This window comes from Mycteria americana, chromosome 2, assembly GCF_035582795.1.
Source record: "Mycteria americana isolate JAX WOST 10 ecotype Jacksonville Zoo and Gardens chromosome 2, USCA_MyAme_1.0, whole genome shotgun sequence".
Classification (NCBI taxonomy): domain Eukaryota; kingdom Metazoa; phylum Chordata; class Aves; order Ciconiiformes; family Ciconiidae; genus Mycteria; species Mycteria americana.
Window position 1 is genome coordinate 124,020,143 of NC_134366.1, and position 22,173 is coordinate 124,042,315.

The window sequence follows — 22,173 nt, forward strand, 5'->3', positions numbered from 1 at the left end:
TGGGGTGCTCTGCAACACACTCCCACCACTGTGTCACCCATGTCACTGGCTTCGTGACTGGTGGCTTTGTGACTGCACAGGGGGCTCTAGTTCCTCCTGTGTGTTTCCCAGGCTGCGTTTGTGCACGTGCACCTGAGTCAGGTGTCTGCCACGTTTTGTCATTCCTGAGGTCCCTCCTGTTCCTGTTGCCCTACACCTTTTGCTTCAATTGCTCTTTACAATATATTCCTCTTTGCTCCCCAAGACAGGATCAGAACACCACACCTCCCCTCCCCACACCTTGTCCACCCTCTCTTTCCTTGTTTCTTGCCCTATGTCTTCTCAAGCACCCGGCATTACGGCTGCAGTCCGAAAAGCCGGTCGCAGGGTGTGCTGTGGTGCTGTGGAGCTGGTGAGCTGCAGGCATGAGTCACAGCCATGGCCTGCCCACCTCTGGGCACTCTTACCAAAATAAATGAAATAATTGCGATGAGGAAGGGATATGGCTTCTCACACCCGCAAAGGGCTAAGGGTTTGGCACTTTGTGGAGTGGGAGCTTACCTGGAATTACTTGGGAAGTGGAAGAGTAGATGGGCCATGCTTAAAAGATCCTCCAAAGCCCAGGTATTTGTTTTGCTGTGCCCAGGGCAAGACTTGCTTCTGATTAGGAAGAGCTGAAAAGGTACTGGTGATACTTCTGCTGTGTATAACTGAATTTTAAATGCTCTGTAACCAGCAGCATTAGGAAATACAAGTCTCTCTTCTTTACTGTAAAATTTAGTAAGTGGTATAGCAGCAAGTGCAACGGTGCTGACATTTTACCATAAGAGAAATAGAATCGTAATAATTTAAATCTTGTTGGCAACTGAGGAAGTGAAAATGACATCTGTTTTTAGCTTCAGCAGAATTCAGTGAGTAAAAATGCTTACACAATGCTAATATGCAAAGTGACTGTGAAAAGAGTTGTTTTCAGACTAACTTTTCTGACCTCAGTAGATAAGGATCAGCGTTCAGGAGAGAAAGAGATAATTTATTTTAAAGTGTGCACTTACTGCTGCTTATGAGGTGTCTTTTTTATAGATTTTGTTTTCAGGCCAATAGGTGCATTCAGATCAAGGAACGTTAGAGACTCCAGGCCTTGAAGTCTTGTGATCCTTTACTTTGATATTGTGATTTTTTTTGGATGTGTCAGTATTCAGCCTATCCTGTTAATAGACTTGTCTCAACCTTTGGGATAACTCTGCCAGATGCGAATTTCTTCCCAGACTGAACTGACCTGGAAATACAACATGCACAACAGCACGGCTGAAACTCCGCATACGGCTGGAACGTGTAATGAGACTTCGTCCACAACGCCACCGAGCTACGAGTTTTCACTGGGTGTGTTGGTGCTGCTGGCTTTCCTCATGGTGTTGCTAGCTCTGGTGACCATCCTTGGAAATGCCCTGGTGATCCTTGCTTTCATCACGGACAGAAACCTCAGGCATCGGAGTAGCTATTTCTTTCTCAATCTTGCTATTTCTGACTTTGCAGTGGGTAAGTTACAGCCGTGGAGGCATGTACTATTTGTTTCCTAGGAATCTTAGGAGAAGCAATGGGGTTTCTTTTGCTGAGTGGTTTCTTCTAAGAACTATTTCCCAGCTGTGTGTGTAGGGGAAGGGTAAGGAACGGTGGAAGCTGCGTTAAGTGTTTTAGCAGCCTATTATGTCTCAAAATATGTTATAATGAGAAATGCATCCTTTTTTCATGTAAATACTATTAATGCTGCTTCAGGAAAAGGGAACAACTATTGTATGTGAATATCAATTGAAGAAAAGAGGTTGTTTGCTACAGTTTATGGTTTACCTTTGCTCCTTCTGTAAGATCACACACTTCAGAACTTCCTTATATTTGACAGTGTAACTGTTTTCTCATACAGCTATCTGTGGTACAGCCAGGTAAATTAATTACTTCTCTACATAGTACTAATGGCTTATGAGGGTACTACACTACGACAAAACACCACTATGACTTTTTACTGGCTTCAACTCAATGCAGGCTATAGATCAGATGGCTTGCCCGATGCCAGCAACAGCCTGTTGGCATCTCCCATCTCTTTTCCTTATTAGTCCCCTCTTCCCATAGTGTCATTGCAAAAGTCCAGGAGAGTTGGCCCCTGGAGGTGCCATGGATCCAGTCCTGGCGGGTGATGCCAGGCGAGGGGGTGGGGGGTGAATGCCTTGTGCAGCAGTCCTTCAGGCTTCAGGCCAGAGAAACAGCCATGCACCAGAGAAAGCCTGACAAAACCATGGTCCCGTGGAAGATGTTCCAGCAAACCTCTTGACTTGAGGCTAGCAAGGAGGTATTTCTGCACACAAGTGCTCTCTCTTCAGGACAGTCACAGAGACCAGTACTCACTAAATCGTGAGGAGGGAAATAGCATCCATTGACCTATTCCACTTCTGGCAATACCGTCCCTCCTAACTGCTGTTCCTTTGTCAGTGTTGTGTAGTGAAGTGTATTAGTTTAGCCTTTAAGATTTCCCTTCATTTATGCCATTTATAACCTGTGGTGCCTAATTCTGGGGCTCGCCCCATGGGGCAGAAACCAAACGATATATGTGCTGGAGCCTTTGCTTTCCTGCTCCAGGCAGACAATTTCCTAGAGCTGCCATTTCATTGCTCAGATCTTCTGCAAAAGTCTGTTTCTCCTCGTATCTTACAGTTCAGTCAAGACGTTTAAATATCTACCTTCTACATCAGTTCTTGTTTGTGGCTGGTGCCTCATGGAGTCTTAAAACAGCTAAGCAGAAATTATTGGTATAAGTATTATGTTGGCCTATAGACCATGTAAGGCTAGGACTTTGCTTCTGGGATCAGTCAGAAAATGCATTATTTTCTGAAGCTGTTGTGGCATTTTTTTAATTTCATAGAAGTCTGGAATCTTTCCAGGCACATGAGTCATGTCTTTTTCATCCTCTAATTAGTAAAAGTGAGAATAGTTTCAAATATAAATGCTTAAAACCTGGTTCTTGCATCTGTATTTATAGCTAAAAGCAGTCATTACTTTTTGACATGGTGCCAAAGATTGATGGCACTGAAGTTGATGAGAGCAGTAGCTGTCATGACCAACTCTGAAAAATGCGTATTTTGTACAAAAGCGATGCTGCTTGTATTTAAGGTATATGTTAAAACAAGCCATCAGTGTTGAAATCACTGTGCACATTTGCTTGTTGATAACAGTCTGTCACCTCATTGCCCAGAGGATTATTGTCAGTGGGCCACATCAGCCTGGGTATGTTCATTAACTTCTAAGATCTTGACAGACTTTCCTGGTTTCAGCTGGGATAGATTTTCTTCCTAGTAGCTGGTATAGTGCTGTGTTTTGGATTTAGTATGAGAATAACGTTGATAGCACACTGATGTTTTAGTTGTTGCTAAGCAGTGCTTACACTGGTCAAGGACTTTTCAGCTTCCCATGCTCTGCCAGGTGCACAAGAAGCTGGGAGGGGGCACAGCCAGGACAGCTGACCAAAACTGGCCAAAGGGCTATTCCATACCATATGATGTCATGCTCAGTATAGAAACTGGGGGGAGTTGGCCGGGGGGCAGCGATCGCTGCTTGGGGACTGGCGGGGATCGGTCGGTGGGTGGTGAGTGGCTGCATCACTTGTTTTTTTTCCTGTGTTTTGTTCCTCTCTCGCTCTCTTGGTGTTTTCATTTTCATTACTATTATTATTATTATTATTATTATTATTATTATTATTATTATTATTATTATTATTACTACTACTACTACTACTATTTCCCAGTTATGAAACTGTTCTTATGTCAACCCACAAATTTTCTTACTTTTGCTCTTCAGATTCTCTCCCCCATCCCACTGGGGGAGGAGGGTGAGCAAGTGGCTGTGTGGGGCTCAGTTGCCAACTGAAGCTAAACCACAACACGGACATATTGAAAAAGAATAATCTGAAGAGTTTAAAATGGATCTTGAAGCTGCATATAGTTTTACATTTGTCTTTAGTGGATCAGCGTTTTCAGGAATGTAGCCTCAGATATTGTAGGATACTTTTGAAAGAATATTCATGGTAAAATGAAGAAGTTGCTGGCTTAAAAATAAAACACAAACATGACTTTCTTATAAAAGTACTTCAGGGAAGGCCTTCTGGAGAAAAAACAAATGTAACAACCCAAAAAATAGTTAATCTCAGCTGAAGAACTAGCATGAGATTAAAACACCTCTTAAAAGTGCGAGAGGGTTTCATACCTCTGCTGTGTCTGCTCTATCTTTGCTAGAAGAGGTTTCCAGATATCACAGATGGTCCAATATATTGTCTCTAGCTTACAAATGCTAACCAATCTTACATTAATAACAGACATTACCAGCATCTGTAGATGTGTTTGGGGGAAATCTCTAACACAGATAAAAGACTAGAGGATATACAGCAATGGGGTTACATGCCAGAGCGCAACCACAGTGCATATATGCTGCAGCCCTGGTTATATATCTTTAGAAACTGTAAGTTGGTTAGACTGCAGTTTTCTTCTTCTGCAGATCGCTCTTTGCTGATTTGCCCTGAGCTTATTCCCAACAGTCAGCATACCCAAATACACTAAGATCTAAAACATAGAAAGTCACCGTCAGATTTCATGAGAATGTAAGAATCTCTGTATTTAAATTACATTTTCACCTTTATAGATTTAATTTTTTTAGCCAAACACCAGAATAGTGTCTCTCTCTGCTTCCAGGAGTACCGTTTGCAATCCATATGAACTGCGTGGTGTCTCTGTGGTTGCTTTCCATAGGTGCATTCTGCATACCTCTCTACATCCCTTACAGCCTGACGGGGAAATGGCACTTGGGAAGAGGCGTCTGCAAGCTCTGGCTAGTTATGGACTATCTCCTGTGCACAGCTTCAGTATTTAACATTGTTCTTATCAGCTATGACCGTTTCCTGTCAGTTACTAAAGCTGTAAGTACCCTCTTTAGAGCTTCTCTGATTTTGTCGCAAGGTCGTTGGTGGATTATACTGACCAACCTTTGCCATGTTGGTGGGTATAAGCCCAAATTTAATCGAGATAATAGATCTCAAAAATGTGTTGGCATGTGGAGATTACTGGATATTTGCAGCTAGTTGTGGTAAATACTCTGCATTGAGCGTGCCCCAGCCTAAGAACCAGTCAAACAGGACTTTTCTCACAATTTCTGCTGCCAGTTGCTGTTGTGCTACTGCTGCTTGAGGGAAAGCAGGCTGAGGGGTGGAAAGGATAAGGCAGGAGGCTGGTAAAAAGGGGGAAAGGAAAGAAGAAATTTGAAATAAACTGGATTTGGGGTTGGACCTAAAATCAGGCATGGAAGGAAAAGGCAGTGGCACTAAGGCAGTGAGGTGAAGGACACTGGAGATGTGGCCCCAAATGTTCCTCGAGAAGACTGGGAGCAAGAGCAAACAGGGCAGAGAGCGGGACAAGGGGCAGACTGCAGAGACTGCCCGCGGACATGCGGCAATAAACTCCTCGGTGCCTGGAGCAGAACCCCAAACTTCAGACGCACTCTATGTCTCTGCTCTCTGCAGAACATCCTACCCACCATACATGTGCTTTATGTCTTGGTTCAAGCTAAGGATGGAGACCACATTTCTCACTAGTCACTCTGTTAGCTCGAGTGGCAGGGAAATGTCGGCGACAGCTAAAGGTTCCAGCTCTTTGGTGATGTATGAGAATGTCAACGTAATGTCATATGACAGAATTTCAGTTTTATTTTTGTTAATTATTATTAATTTTACTTATTATACTTGCCTTTTTATTACATTTTATTATTTTACATTATTTTATTTTATTTAAAGGAAAAAATGTGGGAAATCAAACACAAAAACATTTTGCACATAAGAAACATTACACTGGAAAGCTAAAGACAGCATTTACAAAGTGCAAAATTAAGACCACCTGCGCAAATGTAACTAAGACCTATGGACATTTGTATGATAGTCTTTAATGACATTAACTCATACTTTTTTTTTTTTTCAATTGGATATCTAAGCTCCCAGAATTACACATTCACCCTGTCATCCTGTGAAAGGGATAGAGCAGGATATGGGCTACAAGATATCTATCTGTTCTGCAACATATAGTGGAAAATATCTACTGGCGCCGGAATGGGAGGAGAAGGAAGAAAAGGGGTGATTTTGTGGTTTCATCAGCTAAACCGCATACATTCCATCTGCATTGCAGAGCTGGAATATATTTGTACCTCCTCATGAAGTGTGCAATAAACAATTTTCTCAAGGGTGGGTGTTAAATATACGTGTCACATTTTCTGCTGACCACTGTGACGCATATAGTCCTATTTGCTTGTAAAATGCTGTAAAAAGCAGTGCAGTTGTCAGTGAATGGCAGTCATGCTCTGAACAACTATAAAATGCTAATTACTCTGGCACTTCAGACCACAGATGTCTCAAACAAGGCATACCAAACTACTAGGTACTAATGGATGATCATGTCTCATCACTTGGACCAGGACCCTAGCACAGTTACATTAACCTGTAGAAAAACACCCCTATGTTATGTCAACATTAAGGACTTAAACATACTTGGGTGAGCTTCACCTGCTCAGCATAGCCGCAGCTCTAAATTACCAAGCACTTTGCTAAGTTCCCCTCCTGCTACTTCTGTTGGTGCAAAACGTGTCTCTACAGGTGTGACCTTTTTCTTTTTTTCCCTTGCAGGTATCTTACAGAGCCCAGCAGGGAGTAACATCCAACTCCAATGTCAAGATGGTGGCCATCTGGGTCTTTGCCTTCCTCCTCTACTGCCCGGCAGTCCTATTCTGGGAGCACATGGCTGGACGCATCACGGTAGCGGCAGATCAGTGCTACGCCGAGTTCTTAAACAACTGGTACTTCCTCCTGTCCGCGTCCACCCTGGAGTTCTTTGTGCCGCTGCTCTCGGTGACCTACTTCAACGTGCGCATCTTCCACAACATCCAGAGGCGCCAGCGGCACGGCAGCATGCAGGACTGCGAGTCCCCAAGGAGTGGCAGCCTGTCCTGGAGATTTTGCCTCTTGCCAAGGCCAGGAGCATCTTCTCCTCCATCGGAGGCAGAGGACAGTGTTTCTTCCTCCACGAGGCCAAAGAAAGAGTCTTTGGTAACTGAGAGCTCATCTCCATCCAGAGGCAATTCTGTAACCCCAGAAAATGACTTATCTGCTTCTTTCTGTGCAAGGACCAGGTCAAAACTGCAGCGCGACAAGAAAATAGCGAAGTCACTTGCCATAATTGTGTGTGTCTTTGCCGTTTGTTGGGCCCCATACACTTTACTAATGATTATTCGTGGGGCCTGCCAAGGGACCTGTGTCCATAACTCCCTGTATGAAATAACCTTTTGGCTTTTGTGGATCAATTCCTCTCTGAATCCATTTCTCTACCCTCTCTGTCATGTTAAATTTCGCATGGCTTTCATGAAAATATTATGTCCCAAAAAGTTTGCAACATTGAGATCAGACTCTTTTTAGAAGGAAAAGGAAAAAAAACGCTCAAGAAGAGCTTTGGATGAGGGCTGTAAGTAGCCACAGTTTGAAATTAGTCTTTTCCAGAAGATTAGTCTAGTTAGAAAGCCTAGATAAGCCTTCTGTGAAATATATCCTCCTTCAGACAAACCTGCTGTGTTTGTGTACTTTTTCCAGCTATTTCAATTGGTTGGTTAAAGGATATTGCCTCTGCCTGACTTTCCCTAGTAGTCTGTCCACATTATCTTCATTCTGGTTGTTGAAGATACTATCTTCAATGCTTTTATTTGTGTTCATGGGTGGTATTAGTTAAAAATACAATAAAGGTGGGTATTTGCCATAAGGTCAATAGTATTCTAAAGTTAGTATCTTCAGTATTCTATTTCTTTTGAACAGTTGATACTGCATTAAGAAGCATTTTTTTCCTTATCATAAAACATCCAGTTAAGTTATGACTTCTGTTGTCACGCACATAGCAGGATTACTTCCTTTCAGTAAGGATGTTCGGACATCAGGGGAATACAGGGACTACTTTTAAAAACTCGAGTGAAGGTGTTCTCTGCAGAAGGGATTAATCTGCATCCTTGCTCAGATGCAGCAGTATAGAATTTAGGCGTGTAAAGCATTTATGTGCATCTCCAGCTATTCTTTGAGAAACAAGCCTTCTACAGCTATAGTTTTGAGAGATCATAGAACAGAGTAGTATTTGTTCTTACTCCCTGAGGGAGAAAATCTGCTGCTGCTGGCCCAGGGGAGGACGTGCGCAGCAGTCTGAGCAGCTCTAACACTGCATAGCCTCCTCTGGATCGTTTCCTGACTCCCAGGGAAGCTCTAACCCTTACTGTGAAGAACGCTGGTCTTACAAGCCCTGCTCACTTCCAAATATGACATAATGCACAGGGACCAACTCAACTCCACACCTGAGCAAATCCCCATTCAGTTTGGTTTGCCAACAGGCAAGCAATTCGAATAACAGAAACGGGCTAAATGTGAATATTATATCTCATTTGTCCTCTTCTGTCCTTCTACTATTTCTGTTACAAGCCATTTGTTGGAGGTTATGATAAATGGGTAAATTTCTTACAGACTGTGTAAGGCTGTGTTTGGTTTGCTGCATAAGCCAGGAAAAGGACTGACCTTGATGGCTCCCTACAGTACGTGTGGTGACTTAGCAGAGACAGCATGGACGTAACCTTTCAATACGCAGTTTCCAAGCTGTTTAGGGTGCACAGTTTAGTTGCACAATTCTGGAATTACCAGGTACTAGATTCCTTACTAAATAAACAGTGTGACTCTTTAAAATACAATTAGTTTCTTTTCATCAAACTGTCAGTAAGTATAAGGCCAGCAAATAAATGGAAGAATAAATACTAAAGAAATGTAAGAGGTAGCAGATGTCCCTTTTATCCTGTGGTTTTATTTAGTGTATATTCATATAGTATATTAGTATATTGTACTTAACACTCTTCTGAATGTTCTCCTTTTGGGCTGAACTGCCACTTAATCACAGTTCTTTGTCTTGCTATACTGTATGATAATCTAAACTCATCTACTTACACAAATTACACATGTATTCACTAATGTAGGAAGTGTCTCTCAAAGATGAGCTGAGAACTGTAAGAATCGATAGAAACTACTTCAAAGACCTGGGTTTTAAATAGAGCTTTGCTGAAGATGTTACTCATGGGATACAACATATGAACTGAAAATAACATAATGCAAAGAATGCATGAAAGAAATACGTAACTTTTCTTTTTTTTTAAACTGAGAGGGAAGAATCTCAATTTGTTGTTTTTAAGTTTTAAAAGTTTTTTTAGTTTTTTAAATGCAAAGAAGCACTGATGGGTAGTCAGCCTTTTGGGAATAAACTTGCCTGAGATTCAGGTGTGAATTGCTGAGGAAGGAGGGTTGTTCTTACACCTGCAGGTGAAAACACGAAGGCGAGTTCAGTGTCAGGAGACTGATGGCCAGGGACACAGCCCTTATTTGACTGTCTAATAACTAATAAAAAGCTGCATTATGACAAATACAGGAAGAAGATGTAATTCTGTTGACATTGTCTCCAGGCAGACCAGGTGATTGCCTAGCCTAGCCTGTTTTGTTCCACTCTCACACTCAGCTGTTGAGGTGAAAAGTTCTTTCCTTCTACAGACTCTGGCCCATTATAATTTCCTTTGATTAATTTTTTTTTCTTTCTGTGACATTTCTTTTTGGATTAGCATAGGCTAAAATGTAAACTTAGGAAGCCTACGGTGTAACTGAGAGGTTTACAAAAGCATATTGGCTTTTCTACCTCCTCTCCAGCATTCTCTGAATAAACTTCTTCTTTGTTCTTTAGACTAGATGTAATCTTTTTAGTTGATGTCTAAACAGCACCAGGCATTATAGGATCTTGGCCAATGAGCTGGGCTTATAATTACTGCTAAAAGTCAACAGATACATCGAAGGCAGTTCAGAACACAAAACACAGGTGCCCACTACACCCATCTGTTTTCTTTAAGTGCAGTGTGTACCAGTTTTTTACCCTGCAAAGCTTTTGTCGTTCTTTTAAAATGCACCTTGTAAATTCAGTAATGTTGAACATGTGCAAACAAATCCTTTTGTGTCAGCCTTAAGAGCAAATGGCTCCTTACTACTTTCTAAGACATGCTTTTGATAGTGCTAGCAATAGGGAGTTACAGATCTCGGTCTGGTTAGCTTATCAAAAGGCTATCTGTGAAATTAAGCCATTGCCATATGTAGATAAGGACACATACTCTTATATCTATGACATGTTCTTTTTTTTTTTGTTCTTCCTCTTCCTTGTTCCTGTCTTTTGCTTGCTTCTCATGCCAGCCTGGTCTCTGCCACGACTGGTTGGTACGGGCCAGAACAACAGCTGAATGCTGGTATCAACAGGGACTTATTTTTAAGCAGCCTGAGGCCTCGTGAAGTCTGCAGCAGTGCCCTGTGCAAGGCCTAGGAAAAGCAAGTTGCAGTTAGTTGAGAGAGGACACTGAGCACAAGCCCAGCTCCTCTGAGGGGCAGTGGAGGGCCTAACGCTGCCTCTGCTTGGGCTTACTTGACATAGTAGAAGTTGCCAGAAAAATTACTCTAACTGGACAGTGCTTCTTGATGCAAACTTGGTTTTAGGGGCATGGGTAGATATTTCACTAATACCTCTGGCTTATTTCTGGCACCCTTTGCAACTATACTGGCAAATAAGTTGGGAATCTAGTCGCTCTTGTCTTCCTCACTTTTTGCGAGCTATTGTTTGTAGGATAGAGGAGTAAGAAAAGCTGATGGGCAAGGAAAATGGAGTGGTTTAGGTGAGGGGCTAGATTAGTCTCTTTATTCTTCTGATGTAGAAGTTATTTCCAGCAGAGAAAGACACAGGATCTTTGTACATTGTACTCCTTATCTTTCAGTCAGGCAGCAGAAATACTGGGAACTGTCAGAGGGACAGTTTAGTCCAAGAAGGTTCTTGTGGACCGTGGGTCCCTGCGGAAGTTGCACAAGTAAGCTGCATTACTGACCTAAGTGCCGATGACATGAGGTTCTCCCTACACCTGTTCTGAAGTCACGGTCAGTGCAGGTCCTGCAAGCCATGGCATGGGGTGCGCTGATGAAAGGCGTCAGTAAGGGTGCTGGTTAGCGGGAAAAGTGATATCGCTGTCAAATGCAAATTTCACTTCTCCCTTGGATTGACAGAACCATATGGGCCTTTTCACATATGCATTATTTGGTAAGTGAGAGTGACCAGACAAACTTCCTTTCTTACACATTAAAAAAAAAAATCCTGTTTCAAAATACCAGAGTAAAACTTTGCTTTGAAGTACAGAATTTACTTGAAATTTTTTATGAATATGTGTGAAGAAAAAGCTTTTATAAACAAAATTCAGACGCGTATGTAAGTGCAAAAACTAGAGTTGAATAAAAGATAGTGTTGCGCTTTTTAGGAGGAGTCTGTCTGGATTCTGGAGACATGGCTTTCTAGTTTCATTACTGAACAACAGTGTAATCCTTCATAAAAAAATCTTTGGGCTCTAACCAAAAGAACTGATGAAGAGAAGGACTTCTTGCTGAGCAAATCTTAGTAAAGAACAATTGAATCTTACTGCTGTTTGTGTGAGGACCCTATGGGCACCCAATAGGCCTTAACTGCCATGACCAACCTCACCTGGACCCCCACCACCACCATCAACCTCGGGCCCTGGAGCACCATGAGACTTGGGTGGGGTCCTGGTCTGAGCTACGTGCATTCCTGTAGGCTGCTCTTAGCTCTGTCTTTTGCATTTTTTTGAGGTTTTGACTGGACTTCTGAGATTGGCCTTGGACCCAGCTCGTCACTTCATGTTTATGTCATGATCTCCCCCAGCCGTACCTGGGGAACAGAAGTCTTCCACAGTGGAAGACTATCTGTGATATCACTTGTCTCTCAGAAAGAAATCACAGAACTGACTCCCAAGCAAATCCAGTCTGATCAGGGGCTCCCGAGGAGGTTCCCAGCTCTGCCTGACAAGGGTCTCTTGCCCTTCTCCCCCCAAAAGAATTCCAGACCCCACCCTTTCCTTTTATTTTTTTTTATCAGGTTACCATGGCATGTTGTGCAGTGCTATCCTACTACATTATTGTTATATCAGTCTTCCTTTACTACTGCATCCTTCAACGCTGTTTTTTTCCTTGCCACCTCACCACATTTCTTGTATTCCTGTAGTACCTGCTTTCCCATTTTGCATCAGGTAGTCCATGTTTCTCTATATTTTTATAGTGCGTATAGATTTGCTATGGCACATATTTTTGTGTGCCTTGCTCAACAGTTCTCCAGGCATATTGGTACAGCTGTTTCACTAAACATATCATAGATCTGATTGCTGTTCTCACTCACATTACCGTTTTCTTTCTCACTTCTGTACTGTAGAAATACCTTTCTTTTTAAGAGATCTACACAGAAATCGAATATTCCCTGAGTAAAACTTCTTGTTGTTAACGTGTTAGCAGTCTAACACAACCGTAAATACCTTATCTTACTTTATACAAACTTTACCATTCATAGCCTACCTGCTGTTAGGCTGCTGTAATTTTGGGGTGGAACACAGGATTCTTGCACATCATCACTAAAATGACAGTGCTGCCTTATCTCACAAATGCCAAAACTTAATGACCTCTGTTCCTAACAAGTATAAATAATCATAGCGGATTCCCTTTGATGGTGTGGAGGTTCTGGCATGCTATTTTGTAAGGGTTTTGAGAACTTGGATTAAACATGATGTAAAATGCAAAATTTTTATTTAAGACAAAATTTAAAATTAAAAAAAAAAATCGACCAAGATCAGAAATTAATACATTTTAAGCAAAGAAACACAACAGATATACCCAGACCAGAAAAATTCAATTCCTTTCTGTTCTGGTTTTCTACCTGTGTGCCTTTAGTTTAAAAACAGTGTTTCAACACCGGCATTAATGAAATTAGTTAGAAATAGCTTTCCTAGTGTAAATAGTGTAAAGTGTTATAAAGTAGCGTGGCTGGATTTGTGTATGGTAAAACTGGAACAGTATCATATAATGAGAGAAGATGGAGTTCAATTTTTTACTGTGCGGAAGGGATCGCTTTCTTGAGCAGAGGGGAAATGAAAAGCAGACTGTCTCCTTCCTTACATCATCAAATCTAGGTATAGCCCACCTAAGACTTTTCCCCTCTAGCTCTTTTTTCAGGATCTGGCTACTGTACTTCAGGCTGGATCAAACTTTAAGTGTTTGCACAGTGCTCTGATCCTCACTCATGTGCATACTCGCTCACTCATTTTCTCTCCTTGCTGAACAACTCTGCCCAAAGTTTTTATCTTGAGGATGGGGGGTTTTTTTGGTAGAAACTCTCCCTTATCACTGTATCTTTAAAGAAGAGCATTTGTTACACCTACAGGTTGCAACAAGACTCAATGCAACCAGTAGTGACTCTTCACTGATGTGCTCTCTCTTGAGCTGTGGAAACATTTTAAACCAGGTGCTCCCTTTCCCCCATTTTCTGTAGGACAAGGTGCAGTGATTTGTGTTTGTCCCCTTCACACTGGTGTCTCTTGGTCACCCTGTCTAGCTCTGACCGAGGAAGCAACACAACCTCCCCCTGAAGAGGACGCTTTTATTTCTCACTCAGGAGGACAGTCAGACTCAGAAGGAGGTGAGGACAGTCTCACTCAGAAGGAGGGCAGTCACACTGCTGTGTAGGTGCCCTGTAAAACAGGAGGCCAGCTTTCCCCCGCCACCTCTATTGCCAACGAAATGAGACTTAAACCCTTGAGACCCCTTAACCCCTTGACCCTGGTCTGATTTAACCCCTTGAGACAGCAGTTGAGGGGTCCTGTTCATCCCTTGGTAGGCTTGTGAAGGCAGGCGCTGTGAATGTATCTGCTGGTTTGCCTCATGAGAGATTTTCACAGAAGCCTGATTTTTGGCATTTTCCTCTTGCTGTTCCAGCCGACATGCTCCTGCAGATGTCACTAGTGCTACATGGTATTCTTAAACCGTGCAAATCCATGGGTTTTTCAAAAGGTGCCGTTTGTATGTACAATCCTGCATGGTATGACACCATGGTATGACTTTCTGCTAGAAACGCCACCAGATCTGTTATATTACATCTAATATTTACTCTGCTGCAGAAAAGATTAGGGGTAGAGCTTATTACCTTGGCAAAGAAAGGGAGACTTTGGTCATATAGATAATCATAAGTCAGTGCAGGACTCCTTCCTAAGTTGCCCTGCATAGAAATCATCCTGTGCCCTGCATTTAAAACACAGCCTTATATCTCCTGTGGAAAAGGAGAGAGAGTCATACCAAGCTGAGAGCAGGTCCTCAGTGTTGGCTCATTGCAAAAAATGTGTCCTCTCTCTGATAGAAAAGGTTTTGTTCTCATGATTGCTTTAAGGCTATTCTACTTGTGGGCAGCTGCTAAAACAGCTGCCCGTCTCTCCTACCCTTCCTGCTGTAGCTGCTGCTCCTGGCCCCGGGGTCCTGCCCTGCTGCCGTCCTGGGTGAGGGCTCGTGCAGCTGCGCAGGAAATTCAGTCTAGGGGCTGGTCTAGGTGACAAGTAACTGGTTTTCTGTTTGGTTGGTTAGTTTAGGGGGAGCACCTTACCTAGCTTATCCCACAAGCACAGAAGCACTAGCTGCTGGCGTGACAGAAGAAGCAAGACCTCTCCCTTTGTCAGCAGCTTACTTTTGGGTCAGCTTAAAGTAACGATGAAGCTGCAGCTTTGGATATGAGTACTTGGATATGTTTCTTGATCATTTTCTACACATCAGAGCTTTAGCTTGGCTGTGTTGGTAAGCCTCCAGCAACTTCAGCGAAGTTGTGCCAAACTAGAACGGAGTAGGACCTTGCCTGATCTTTACGGTGGACGACTTCAAGGGGATCTGCTCAGCTGGGCTTTTGGGGATGGAGAACTTCCCCGGCAGGACAGATCTCAGTTCTACTGCTTTCCCTGGTGTGCTAAGGGTCTTAGCAACTTTAGCTCTGTCTCAAGCCCTTCGTCTGGGGGAAACTGTCTGTAACTGTTAAAATTAGTGGCGTTCCCTGTTGAGACATTTACATTCAACTGATTCTGCTGCTTTTGACAACTGACTGCAAGTAGGAGTCAGTCCTCAAGTATATACAAAGACAGTATGTCAGTGTAAATGCCTGCGTTACAGGACATGAGCCAAATTAATTTCTGGAATAATGCCATGGAAGTTAATGGGTATAGACTCTGAAGTTTAACTGCTTGCATTATTTGTATTATACTTCAGTAATAATTCCTGGTGTACACAGATCAGTCAGTTTTCAACCTGTTCTACTACTGCTATTTCAAGTTAACTCATTGCCTGGCTTTTCTGGTATTATACTGACAGGCACACTGTTTCTTTTCTGTTCTCTATCGGTGGGTTGTTCACGCTGGTTAATGTCACAGTACGCTGGTTAATTTATCCATTATTATACATCAGGTTTCCTTTGCCGTGTTCTGCCTGGGCAGTTGCCCCTTTGCACCAGACCACCAGGCTAGGTGTATCCTGATAAAGAGCAAACAGCACTGGCCTCTGACTCACCTCCTTTTACAACCTTATGCCTAGTGTTGTACTATTCCTCTCTACCATGTTGGAAGAACTGGAAATAGGGTCCTTTGAGGAGCTGTGTGTAAATGCTTGTTATTTTTTTCTTGATGACGAATGACAATGTTATCTTTTTAAATATTCCTCCCATCTAGAATGCAAGTTTATGTCTTCCTTGCTACTTGAATCTCTGCATTTAAGAGACTGAAGAAAGGAGAGTTTAAACCAAAACTGAGGCAAAAAGGTGCTTTAATTTCCTTCAGAGATTCTTGCCATGTCCAGAGCTTAGGCCCTGGTCTCTGTGGAAGTTATTTCTTGTGAAGTCACTAGATTTGTTGCTCCTTGGTCTTGTGGGAGGGCACATCTGCACAGGGAGGAAAAGCGGGAGGTTAGGATTACACTTATTCCAGCTTTTGAGCCTTAAAGAGAGACCTGAACTCCACTGAGGAACCAGTGTGGAGAGCAAATCACCAAGGTATTAGATCTGCAAAAACATGTGATGCTGAGCTGAGGAGCTGCTTTGTCATTTAAAATATAGAATAAACCCATGACCAACTTGGAGAGGGCAATGAGTTTTCAGATGGAGCTAAGGAGGTTTCTTCTGCTCCCTTGCTGACCAGGGCAGGGCTTGTTAGGGAAAAACTCATGTCTAATTTATTGGGCTCACAGGCTGAAATCAGTGGTTTTACTGACACTCATACTGATGGGCCTTCAGGCTTCCAGTGACGATGGGAGGTGGGAGGAGAATGACACTAAAACTGTCGCTTCATTTGAAGACTGATTGTGCATTTTGTTCCTGTTGCACTGGGGTGCTGGAGCCAGTACCCTTGGTCACTCCAGGGGAGTTTTGCTACTCCTAATTTGGCAAAAATATTGCTTACTTTTTTTAACTGCTTGACCTGGAATATCGAGCAATAAAATGCATTTTACATACCAGTGCTCCAATGGATAAAAATACATAATCTCTCTTATGGATGAATAAGAGATCCATAGACTAGCATACGCCGACTTCTGGCATATCCGAACGTAACGTGTTGAATTGCTGTACTTCTGTTTGGACCACACAGATCTTGAAAGGTAGAAAGGAAAAGCCTGAACCAAATGGGGGATGTGACGGGGATATTTAGTTGCCTATTAAAACAGCCGACATGCCTGCACTGTTGGGGTGTACGAAGGTGCTGCAGTCCCTTTTCTCTGCTGAGCCGTGAGCTCCCCCTCCACTGCAATGTTCAGGGTGGCTCCAGTAACAGGAGCTGCTAGTCCTTTAAAGCCTCTTTCCTTTCCTTTCCTCTCTCTCCATCTGTGTGGTTTTGTTAAGAGAACAGAAAGAAGAAGCCAAGCTACCCTTTATTTACAACAAAAGATGTGATAGGAGGAAGTACAAGGCTACTCAACACTGAGTAGGGAAAGTAAAGTTTCTCTGGAAAATGAGGGAAGGTTGGAAAAAGAAAGCAGAAGACTAGCTGCAAGCCTATTTATGTTTCACAATCTTGGTGACTATTGTGCAATGTGTGACTAAAACCCCACTGAAGGAAAACAAAATGATAGAGTGCAGTTATTCATACAAGCTTCAAATATTGTGGGATACATTCCTTAGTCATAAAAAAAAATGCTACGGTATAATTTTAGTATTCCTTTTTCTAGTGGTCCCCAACCTCATAAATGACAAAGCGGGGTCCCCAAACTTAAGGGGTGTCTGCAATACAGAGTGTAAACTATCTCTGGAGTTTGAACCTTCACACGAGCGCAGACTGCCCTTGTGAAGTCAGCTGAGAGCCACATTCAGTCATGACATTTCTAAAATCTCCCAACTTTTTAATAATATAAAGTTTATACTTTTATTTACATACTTAAGTTTAATAAATATTGATCCGATTAATGCTTGATACAGCGACACAGGGAGTTTAAGTTATTTTATTTTAAGGTCTTAGGTGAGCTAAGAGTTTAAGGTGATTTAAGGATTTAGATGAGTAGAAAATAATAAATTGTCTTTAAACCTTTAACACAGCTTAGCTGCAGCTTTGCAGGCCATCCCTCAGATATTTTAAACATTTTAAGGCTTCCTCATGCAGCAGAGGTTGCTTCAAATCCAACACGTTTCAAAGCTGACTCGGTTATACATTATGTCCCTCTCAAAGTGATCTGTGCCACTGAAATGACTGGTACCCAAAGTTTAATTTTTCCCCCCCAAACATTCATGAGTTTAGGGATGCTGTAAGCAGTTTCCTTATGGCTTGGTCTTGCAGTGTCACCCTTGTAGGTAGACTGTACCTGGCCCTGAATGGAGCTCTCCTGCTCCCTGTTGTTTCCAGCTTCTGTGAGAGTGGTCAGCTGGGAGACGAGGCTGAAGGGGCCAGTAGTACCACTTCATATAATTGCAGAATTATTTTGGTTGGAGGGGACCTGCGAAGGTCATCTAGTCCAAGAGAGAACACTTTAAAGGTGTAAACAAGTGTTACCTTTTTTTTTGGTCATTTCTTTCCCTGCATCAGTTCTCTTGATTCTCTGAGGAAGCGAATAATAAGTGGAAGCACAGAAAGTACAGTGCTACAATTCACAATTGTTTTCCTATTTAAGAGACTTCTAAAGACAAATTTTAAATGGTGGGGAAAGTTTCTGAAGCAGCAAAATGGGAATCGCTATGCATGGGACCCACCACAGCGCGGTACTTACCTCCCCACCGCACCCGGCCCCATCAGAGGGAGAAACGGGCTGTCACGGGTCCAGGGCACTCTGTGAGGAGCCAGCAACACCTCCTGCCACCTCACCTCCTGCTGACAGGTCCTCTCTTGTTGGCTAGTTACGTGATAACATAGGCCGTGTCTAGTGAAAACTGGACATTAAAGGTGGCAAGTATTAAAAGTGGTGGCAGACATAACATGAAACCAACTTCTTCCTCTGTTTCTTTCCAGGGCTTTGCCTACATTTACTATGTCAACGTCTCCCAGACTTTGTGCACCTACAGAGCACTGTGAGCCATCACAATTTCTTTCACAACCTGGTCAGCCTTAATAAAGTTTTGGTTGAAAATGCTATGCCCCGATACAGTGCTACAGATGGGGAAACCAAATCAAAAAGTGGGGGAATGTTTGACTCTTGTCCAACTGATTTAACTGGAAACAGAATTGGACTCTTTGCATCTTCTCTTACTCACATGGGAAGTCCATGTTAACAGCTAGTAACATCCAGCCTATACCTATACCAATAACTGTGTATTGCTGCTGGGCTTTATTTCCATTCCTAATTTTATTAACTTATTCACGTGATAAATTATTTTTGAGATAATATTAATTGACTTTAAAATACAGGAATTTTTGAATACAAATTATGTGAAGTGTTAAAATGACCCACTTATATTGGTTCTCAAGTAACCTTGCATTTAATTGCCATTTCGCAAAATTAGTAGTAATGCTCGTTTTATGCCGTATTTTTTAACATGATCTAATTTGAATAATTTGATTCGAAAGCTAGTTCAGAGCATGTGTTTTATGTAAAACCGTAGCAATCATCTTTGAAAAGCACTGAGTGGGAACTGAGGAAATAAAGACAGCCCCTGAGTGTCTGACAGTTCTCTACTCTCAGGTCACTTTGTTGGGCCACCCGTTCTCAAATACCCACTGCTCATCCTGAGATGTAATTAGCTTTCTGTCTCGCAACTCTTCTTGGAAACCTCTGCCTGAGCTCCAAAGCTTTTGCAGCTTGTTTTCATTCCAGCCTAAATTTGCTCTTGATCGCTTTGTACGCATAGGTTCTGCTCCAGTGTTGTCTTTTATTTCAGGTAGGTCTCCTTTCCCCAGGCTGCTTCTCGCAGCCACATCCCAGTCAGCCACCCCTCGTTAGGCTGAACAGCCAGACGTCTCACATCCATTTTCCTAACCTTCCCACTGACCTCTCTGCGCCTCTTCCAGCTGGAAGGTATCTCCCCGAAACGTGGGTGACCAGGATTGTACACAGTTTTCCATATGGTACCACCTGGGCCTCGTACAAAGACATGAATGCTTCCCTATTTTTACTGGAAATACCTCCCCTGCTGCCCTCATAGTTACCTTTTCAAAAAAAGAAATTGAGTGAGTCTGGCAAGGTCTACCTTTAGTAAACCCATGTTGCATTTTATCCCATATTGCTTTTACCTCTGCATCATTAATTAGACTCCCCACAGAACACTGTTTTAAAGCCTAGCAAGCTATTCAAGTGGCTCTAATAGACCGGTAAATATGGGTCAATTTTTTCACTGTCTTAATTGCAGGTCACACCCTTGCTGTTCCCCAGTCCTATGGCACTGTCCACAACTTGATTACTTTACCAAAGAGATTTACTAGCAGACTTGAAAAATCATGTGACAGAGCTTTCCTAACTTAAAGCAGGATATTTCCTCATCCTTCCTATTTGAGCACGCTGCTCACCTTTGTCTTACAGAAGCTGTACATTTTCTTTGTATTCAATATTCAGTTTGGCTGACTTACCTGCACTTTTGTTCTTTGAAATCAATGATCTTAAAAAACATTTTTGCTCTGTTTCTCATTTAATTTAAGCTGAAAGAGTTTGTAATGACTTTGTTCAAAATATTTTCTATGATCAGCTGTCTTGTATAGTGCCTTTAATATGAACCAAACCAAGTCTAGACTGTGATCACCTCATGTGTGTTGAACGAAGGTTGCTGAGGATGAAGACACTTGTTGGCCATCCCAGCTAACGGTATTGTCAGACCATACTACCATTAGAAGCATTTGGTTGCTAACCTATATCTAGGTTGTCACAGTTTGCCATAATAACATTTCTGACAGCACTTACCTCTTGAACAACCTTAGTGAGATTGTTGGGCATAGCCAAATGTGGTGGTGCAATTTAGTGCCTGATCATCGGAAAATTCCTTTGTCCCCCAACAGTGATTTTATTTTGTCCTCAAGCTCTGCTTGTATATTGGTGCCATCTTTCTTTCTTATTATGGCTTCCTTCTTACATACCTGCCTTATAAAGTTCAGGTTATTTTTTAAATTTCATGGTGAAATTCCGTGGTATCAAGAACAAAAAGAAAAAAACCCCAACTATATTCATCTCAGGAATTATATTGCATGCTTTAAAATATACCCTTGCTGTGGATTTTGGAAAAATCAGTGAGGCCAAGCATATTGTATAAACTATGTTAGACGTGTTCTCAGTTGTCAAAGCGGGCTTCTTTTATTTATGGCTTCGATTAGCTGCTATTCAGTTTGGGGACACAGGGAAAATTTGGGAAGAGTGGAAGCCCATAATGAATGGCCAGGAGAACACATTTTTCTAAAACAAAAAAAAAGCACCAACCAGACTATTCTATAAGCAAATGTGCCCAATGGAGATAGTCCAGACAACTGCACCTGGACACCACCTGGATATAATTAAGGTCCCAGAATGGAAGATGTGTTAAACTAGATACCAGAAAATTTAACACTGTCTCTCCTTTATTCACCTGCTGTAAAGGGATGGCAATTGTTCTGAGCTAGATACTGCAGTAGCATGGACCCATAGGACTCTGAATACCTCCAAGGAAGATCTCTTTTTTTGGCTCTGTCGGTGTCTCTCTCTGTACATATCTATGCATTGTTTTTTCACTGCTTCTCTACCCGACAAGGAGCAACCAGACACAAAGGATATTGCTATGGCTTACGCTGGCTGTGCAAGAAGGAATTCCTTTGAGTCTCTCCCGTGCTCATATCCATGGGCCAGGCACAGTCCTTGTGTGTCTCCTGTTCTCCTTGAAAGTGTTAATTCTTCTTAAAACAGCACTCACCATGTCATTTCTTTCTCTCAACCATTACTGTCTGTGTTATTTATTTCTGAATGTGTCATTCAGCACTAAACTTCAGAAGCACCCATTTCATGTGCTCCTTTACTATCCCAAAGTGGAGAAAACACAAGAAAGTTTGCGGATATTTAAATTTGGGCTATTCAGAGACTGACTGGGTTGAAATGAAGTGTAGTGCTCAGGCTGAAAAAAGTGAAGGGGGAAAATTAAGTTCAGCAATGCAGAATATAACAATCAGTTCATTAAAAGCTAACAAAGTGCCTTCATTAAATGTTAAAAATCTCTGTTGAAACGGTATTAGCACAGCAGGGTTGTGAAGAGCCAGAGGTAAATAATGACTCAGAGCAAGTAGACCTCAGCAGGAAAAAAAAAGTTTGTTTCACCTTATTGTGATCAGAAACTGTCCTCATATGTGTTCAAAATTACGCTTAATCTCATTATCATTATTGTTATCTTGCTTAGATTACATTATCATGTAATCTTGCTAAGTTTCTATAGTAAAAGTAAATGGAAAAAAAGCAGTACGAGTGAAGATTTCCTATATATTATTGTTTTATTAGTTTTGTAGAGGAACTTGGGACAAGAGTCTGTTGCAATAGACAATGCAAAAGGTGACTCAGCCCCTGATTGACTTTCTGACCTGATGCTCCGAGGGAGGGACGAAGGGAGAGGCATGCAATCAGATATTATCATGCTTTGCGTAACTGGAGGCCGACAGACAAGCTGGACCAAGATCTGGTCCTTGTGCTAGGTGCTTTATAATCACAGAACGATCTGGTCCTTGCCTGAAGAAGTGTTAACAGCCTTGACGCTCATGCAAGAAAATAAAATTAAATTAGTACATGAAGAGCATCTCAGCCATCTGTGA

The 22,173-nt window shown here is 42.1% G+C and overlaps 1 protein-coding gene across 1 annotated transcript; it reads left to right on the top strand.

Moving 5' to 3' along the window:
* The first annotated feature begins 1,226 nt into the window (after positions 1-1,226).
* LOC142406095 (histamine H3 receptor-like) lies at positions 1,227-7,468 on the top strand. The gene is made up of 3 exons (XM_075494512.1): positions 1,227-1,515; positions 4,767-4,933; positions 6,683-7,468. Exons 1-3 carry the CDS (start codon positions 1,227-1,229, stop codon positions 7,466-7,468), a joined length of 1,242 nt encoding a protein of 413 aa, XP_075350627.1.
* The last annotated feature ends 14,705 nt before the right edge of the window (positions 7,469-22,173 follow it).